The 7096-nt window shown below is 37.4% G+C and overlaps 1 protein-coding gene across 1 annotated transcript in view; it reads right to left on the reverse strand.

The window, feature by feature from the left end:
• Nucleotides 1-1853: 1853 nt before the first annotated feature.
• LOC102751875 (chromosome unknown open reading frame, human C2orf73) overlaps nt 1854-7096 on the reverse strand; it is a 19174-nt gene continuing 13931 nt past the window's right edge. The window contains exons 4-5 of the mRNA XM_006778678.2: nt 4082-4197; nt 1854-3273 (exon numbers count right to left, since the gene is read on the reverse strand). Coding sequence (XP_006778741.1) covers nt 2878-3273; nt 4082-4197 — 512 coding nt within the window. The 3' untranslated portion in view covers nt 1854-2877. The remainder of the gene's footprint in view (nt 3274-4081; nt 4198-7096) is intronic.

The following is a 7096-nucleotide window of genomic DNA, read 5'->3' on the forward strand; positions in this document are numbered from 1 at the left end:
TCCCATAACATACTCGTTTGGTCAAGCCCGCTTCAAGGGAACCAGGAAATGTTGTTTTCATTTGGGCAGCCAATTCCCAGTTTAAAAAGGGTGATTCTATTAATAAGGTAGAGGGGGAGATTTGTTATTGGCAACCAGTAGTAATCTCTATTAGAGCTATTTTTATTTCAAATTTCTCCCCCTCATATTCCTTCTATTATATCCTCTGGAACTCTTAATAACAGGCTATTGTTTGTGTCTCTTCTTTTTAGATTTCTTTTTATCTTTTTCGGTTGTAGTCTGTGAGATTTCTTCAGCTCTATCTTCCAGTTTACTGGTGTGTGTGTTTTTTTTCTTACGTTTTAATGGACATTTATCTGTGTTACAAATGATGGGTGCTTCCCAAATCAACTTAGTTCATTATAAATTAAGAAGTCTAACAAAGAGTATCTTAAATCCCCCAAAGCAGTAAAATTATCATCTCTCAATAAAAGCATTGAAATTTTTTTCTTGATGCTTCTTACATGGGCCTTTTGTGTTTTGTGGTGTTTTTTTTTTTTTTCTCATTTGTCCTCTTGGTTGGCATTTGGAAATGAATGGACTGGGCATTGAGAAACCAAGGTTCTGGTTCTCGCTCTGTTGCTTGCTAACTGCAAACATGGGGAAACCACTGAAAGTCTCTGAGCCTAGAATTAACCATAAAATTGGGATATTATTATTTGCTCTGCTCATAGCATTATTATATGGATCACATGAGATAATGGATTTGAAAATGCTTTCAAGCTTAAAACATACAAACGTATGGTATTGGTAATAGCAATATTATTAGCACATTCATTAAGGTCGTCTTAAAATATTAAAATATATGAAAGTTCATGTTTTATGTTTGGTTTGGTAAGCTGAAAAAAAAAATCCTGTATCTTCGTAAGGGCTTTTTATTCTACTAAAATACCTATTAAGGGAATTACTTGGAAAACATTTTTCTTGTGAAATTTAAGAGTACTGTCTGTACTGACAGGCTGTTATAACTTTAATAGGCTATGAAATTCATCGTGGAGAGACACACCCTTATCAGTTAAAAAAAAGACTTGAACCTGGAAATCATCATTGCATTTTGTTATTATGTGTTTTCTCAAACTATGGATACTGAAAGTTCTATTACTGTTTTGTGAAGGACCATAAATATTTTTCTAATGCAGAAAAGATGTCTGTCCTCTTATTTGAAAATGTTGAGAATCACCAACCTAGCCTATGGTAGTGGTCCACTACCTAGGCTATTCCTCTATTTCTTACTAAAACATATTCTCTAAGAAAGAGGAATGTGTTACCCTGGTCAGTTTTCTCAATGGTTAGAGCATCAGCCTGAGGACCAAAGGGTCATGTGTTTGATTCCCGGTCAAGGGCATGTACCTGTGTTGCAGGTTTTGATCTCCGGGCCCGGTTGGGGTATGTGCAGGAGACATCCAGTTGGTCTGTCTCTCTCACATTGGTGCTTCTATCTCTTTCTCTCTCTCTCTCCCCCTTCCACCCCTCCCTCCCATTCTCTCTCTAAAAAAAATAAAATCAATGGAAAAAATATCCTCAGATGAGAATTAAAAAAAAAAAAAGACTGTGTCAATTCTCAGTGATGTTTGTCAGTCAACTGTGAGGCTTTATTGCAGAGAATTTATTTACTAATATTTAAGTATGTAGTTTTCAAATGATTTACTTAAAAGGAAATTGGAAATTGACTCAAAATGGCAGACAGATATACACATCTACTTATAAAAATACATATAGATAGATATAGAGAATAAAATAGAGTTTAATAGCATTGAAAAACAGGGAAACTGACTATCAGAATAAACACATTTTAATAAATTTAAAAAGCTATTACCAGAGAACAAACCTGTGCAGGAACAAAACTAAATGTAATGAAATCTGACACGTGTAACCTGTGTGGCGATGACGGCTGTGCAGGTAGGTCTTACAGAGCTCTGCTCAGAGTCGGTGGATATCAGGAAGGAGAAGGGACCCTGGGACATTGATCGGTTTGGGGAACTGGGGAACCACATATGGAGCAGCACCTCAGTTTCCCCTTCCCGTTCTGCAGTGCTAAGCAATGGGCAGCTGTGGTCTGGATCGAAGCAGACACTGGGTCTGGAAAAGCAAGGCCGTGCCTGAGCAGCTCCGGACCCCCAGGAGGGTCAGAGAACCTCTCAGACAGATCCTCCTCAGAGCCTGTCTGCCGGCATATCCCAGCCCTGTCCCAAAGCCAGGCCGTGACGGAGAGAAACAGCTTCCACTGATAAGGATCTGGAAACCTCATCCTCAAAGCAGGGTATCCAACCAAGAAGCACCAAGCATGTAAGGAAAAAGTACAATACCAAGAGAGAGAGGCATTTCACTAAAGACTATAGTATTATTCTAAGGGGACAAGAGAGGCTGTCCTACCTATACTATAGGGAGAGTCTTGTGTGTTTAGAAAGCATGCAGAGATTTTGGAAATTTAAAATATAATACTAAAATTTGTATAAACTTCAATAGGTGGCCCAGCATAATAATGGACAAGGCTGAAAAGCAAATTAATAGAAAGTGAGTGTCAAGGGGCTCTTGCATCATTTTGTGGTAAAGTACCATGAGAAGGATAATGAGAGGAAAGTAAAAGAGGCATAGAAGATAAATCCAAGTATTCCATCATTCAGCGAGTAGCTGTTCCAGAAGGAATGAAGAGAGAGAATGGAGGGGGTGGGAATGATAGAAAAGGCTAGAGAATAAAAATTCTTAAGACCACTCTTAGAATTCTGGTATATTGTAATTGTCTTTTTAAAAATTCTCTCAGTTATGTAAATTGTGTGTTTTGAGGTTATTGGTAAGAGAAAAGGCAAATGCAAGAGCCTTGATGATTCTGAAATTTCTCTATGTTCCAAGGGTTATGTCTTTATCTGAAGAAGGTACTTTATCCTGACTTTTTATTGGCGGAGTTGAAGGATTGTGCCTGGTGATCAGAGCATCCGCTGCAGTCGTCGGAGCGCCGTCGGCAGACTCCCCCCTCACAGGACTCGCGAGGCCGGCCGTGGCCGCCTCCCTGACGTCTGTTTCTGATAAGTGGGTTTTAGCCTCTAACAGCTCTGGGGACGTTTGTTGGCCGGCACCCGGTGAGGTCATTTTGCGCTCCGCTGAGTTTCCTTTCTCTGTTTTTTTGGGCTGTCCTGATGAGCATGACCCTGCAGCATTCAGTAATTCCTCTGTCCCCTGAGGAGCTCTTGGCCTACTCCCTGGTTTTCTCTCTATCTGCATAAAGACTCCATGCCGCTGGAAAGGAAAACAAAGTTGACATTAACCAGGGAATACAAGTTGCTGGGACTATGAACTGAATTCGTGTGTTAAGTCGAGTCCTGGTGATTCAGGCACTTATATCTCTGCTGCTTGTTTTTTTCTATCTCTGCTTCTTCATTGGCTGTCACCTTCATCCCAAACTTATTGGTGAACTTTTAAACAAATTATGAAATAGATGCACCAGGAAATGAAGAGAAGGGAAAAGTAGGTAGTCAGAGAAGCTGCACCTCATTATCTGCCAATCTCAACTCCTATCCCTTGGATTGTATAAGACGACTCATACCAAATTTTATTTCTTGCTCTATAGGTTGCTATGGATACAGTAGAAACTACAGTTCATAGACGTGAGGATTTATGATTGCATGCCAAATGTCTATTGGTTCCCACAACAGACTTAGTTATAGTGAAGTATGAAAACAAACATTTGTAGTTGGAAAAAAAATCCAGCAATTGACTATTATTATATTTGTTTGACTTTGTAAACCTTACATACATCCCCCCTGCAACACATATGTAAGCATATCAAAAAGTTTATCAAACTGCTTTGCTATTACCTTAAGTGAATGATTTTAATAATTTAAACCAAATTCTAAACACTGTGATCCAAAATTATGACATCATTGTTTAGTTCTAACTATGACGTGGTGGAGATTTTATAATAACCCTGTTAACTTATTTAAATCGACTTTGAGAAAGATGACTATGACTTAAAAAGGCTTAAGGTTCTATCATAAATATATCGCATCTGAAAGTATTAAATAATTGATTCTAAATACTGTCTCACCTTACACCTCATGGGCTCACTGGGAATTTTCCTGGAATCATATTGATGTATAAAGGAGATACGTTCTATAAAATTCTTTTCAAGTTCTGTGGATGCATTGGGAGAGGCAAGTGGAACTAAGGGGGGAAAAAGAGGTTTGTGAAGTCAGGGCAAAAATTAGATTTGTGGATGGATATGAAATCAGCATTCATAATATTCATGCTTTATAAAAATGCTAATGAAACCAAGTTCTCCTGAGTGTGGAAGGTTTCCACACACATCTACATAATAAATATGATTCAGCATTCTTTCTCTATGAAAGGAACCAAATCAAAGCCATCAGATTAGCCCCACATGTGAAATTACTTGTAATTTAAAAAACTATTAATGCAATAATGACGTTAGAAATCTGTTAAATATGTTACTTGCACAGATGCCAACCAGAGTTTGGGAAAAGCATATGTAAAACTTAAAAATAAGTTTTCAACTTATTTTTGCTCCTAGAAAGGCTCTGAGAAATTTATGCCTAAGTTGCTCCCAGCTTGCACCAACGGAATGAACGGGAAGACCCTGGGGCTGCTGCAGTTGTAGTTGAAAACATAATTTTTTAAATTTCCCATTGACAGAAGCTCTGCAAATTTGCCAGAGTATTAAACCCTGACTTGAAAATAATCTTTCAATCTGGGTGATAAGCATATAAGAGACTTTACATTGGTCTCTCTACCCTATGTTTAATACTTTAAATAATTTTTGAAACTCACTTTATTTTTAGCATACAAGGTTATGTAAGGAGTAGGGTACTTCCCAATTTAGTGACATAAAATTCAGTCAAGCTGCAAAATTTAAAAAATTCTTTCTTTTATAAAAAAAATATGTACATAAGACCTTATATATACCTACCATATCTATGAAATGATAACAGAAGGCTGAAAATAGGGTTTTTGTATGGAGAGAGAATTACCTGGCTGGACGATAGAGGTGGCGAGCAGTAGATTCACTTTCACTGTATATTCCATTTTACCATTTGAATTGTGTACTGTATGAGTGTATTAGCTGTTAAATATAAACTTAAAATGTTTTTCTTTATTTTTTTCCCATCACTATTGATCCCCCATAACCTCCTCTACTTCTGCCCACCTCCCCTACTCCCTGCAAACACTACAGTGTTTTTTGTGTCCAAAAGTTCCTTCTCTTTTCTCTTTCTTTCTTTAAATATGCCTTTAAAATTAGGTAGGATATACAGGAAGGAAAAATATGTTAGTAAATTCACATTTACTAAACATACATGAATTCAATTCAGTATTCAGACACTGATATAAACTAATGTTACCAACAAAAATGAGAGTTCAAATATATATTACATGATATGAAATGGTTATCTTTTCTCAGTAGGTGAACAGTGCTAACTGATAATATTTTCTTGATTTTTAACTGAGGTCAGATATTCAAAACTCATTTTCTACTTAATCATTACCTTACATTTAGGATTTGCTAGCACATAAAAGAACAGCAGGTGCCAAAGATTTACTAAAATTTGTGGACAAATATGACATTGAAAAAATTCTAACCATAATATATTTTTTTGCTACCAATTGGGAAAAGATTACTAGTTTGGGGATGCGTGCCTTGGTCAGCACACAGAAACACAGTTCGATAACATTTTTTAAAAATTTGTGATTAAATTTAACCAGTAGGATTTGGCAGAAGTAACATGGTGCCAGTTCCAGGTATAAACCTCATGAAAGCCTTGCAGCTTCTGCTTTTGCACTTGGGGGAGTCCTGAGCTGCCATGTGTGAAGTCCAGCTACCCAGCTGGAGAACTTCCATGGAGAGAACACATGGAGATGGAGAGGAGCAATCATTCCAATGCCTTTACCTGAGTCCAACCCTCAGACCACCTGCCAACTGAATGCAGCCACACAAGCACCCACCAGCAAGACCAACCAAAGAGCTGCCCAGCTGAGCCCAGTCCAGATTGCAGAATCACGAGCAAATAAAACGATTGTTCTCTTAAGCAACTAAATGTTGGAGTGCATTGTTATGCAGATACCAGAAATATTTCAGAAGGAAGTCAAATAAATTTAACGAATCACCTTTTATGTAGTGATCTAGAACCTCTCAGAATTTCAAAAATAATAACTCAAGAAAATTTCTTCATGGGGACTAATAAAAGGAGAAGAAAGGTAACCTGAGCTCTTATAGAGAAAAATTTCTTACTCAGACATTATGCCTATCAGAATTAGGCATAACTACCATGTTCACTTATGCAAATATATGAGTCTCTTAAAGAAGCCCTCTGCAGTGAAGAACATCTAAGTGGGAAAACATCAAAGAAGATATTCAATTTCTTACTGGTTGGTTGCTCTACATAAGAATTCAAATCAGACCCAAGCTAATTACTTTAAAAAGAAGCCTTGTTAGATGAGGCTTGCAAGAAATAAGGCAAAGTCTATGAAGAATGTTTGAAATCCACTCTCTGTTTCTTAGAAACTTAATCTGACTAAAATAGGAATTTTCTAAACAAGGATACAACAAGCAAGTTGGTGCTAGCCATCTATATTTTATAAAAAAACAACAACACACACACACACAAAGATTTATTCAAATATGCAACTTACTCCTCATATTGGAGGAAACTTAGCAGCTTTTACTTTGACAAATTTTCCTAACATTTTGCTTGTGTCTACTTAAAAAACATGAGTGATACTTTTCTATTAGAAATCCCATTCTTCTAAATAGTATTTATTTTGATCTTATATAAAAAGATTACTAATGGCCCTAGCTGGTTTGACTCAGTGGATAGAGCGTCAGCCTGTGAACTGAAAGGTCCCAGGTTCGATTCCAGTCAAGGGCACATGCCTAGGTTGTGGGCTCGACCCTGCAGTGGGGGACTTGCAGGAGGCAGCCGATCCATGATTCTCTCTCATCATGGATCTTTCTCTCTCTCCCTCTCTCTCTCTCTCTCTCTCTCTCTCTCTCTCTCTCCCTTCCTCTCTGAAATCAATAAATATATAAAAATATTTTATAAAACACTTC

This window comes from Myotis davidii, unplaced genomic scaffold (genome assembly GCF_000327345.1).
Source record: "Myotis davidii unplaced genomic scaffold, ASM32734v1 scaffold6, whole genome shotgun sequence".
NCBI classification, from domain to species: Eukaryota; Metazoa; Chordata; class Mammalia; order Chiroptera; family Vespertilionidae; genus Myotis; species Myotis davidii.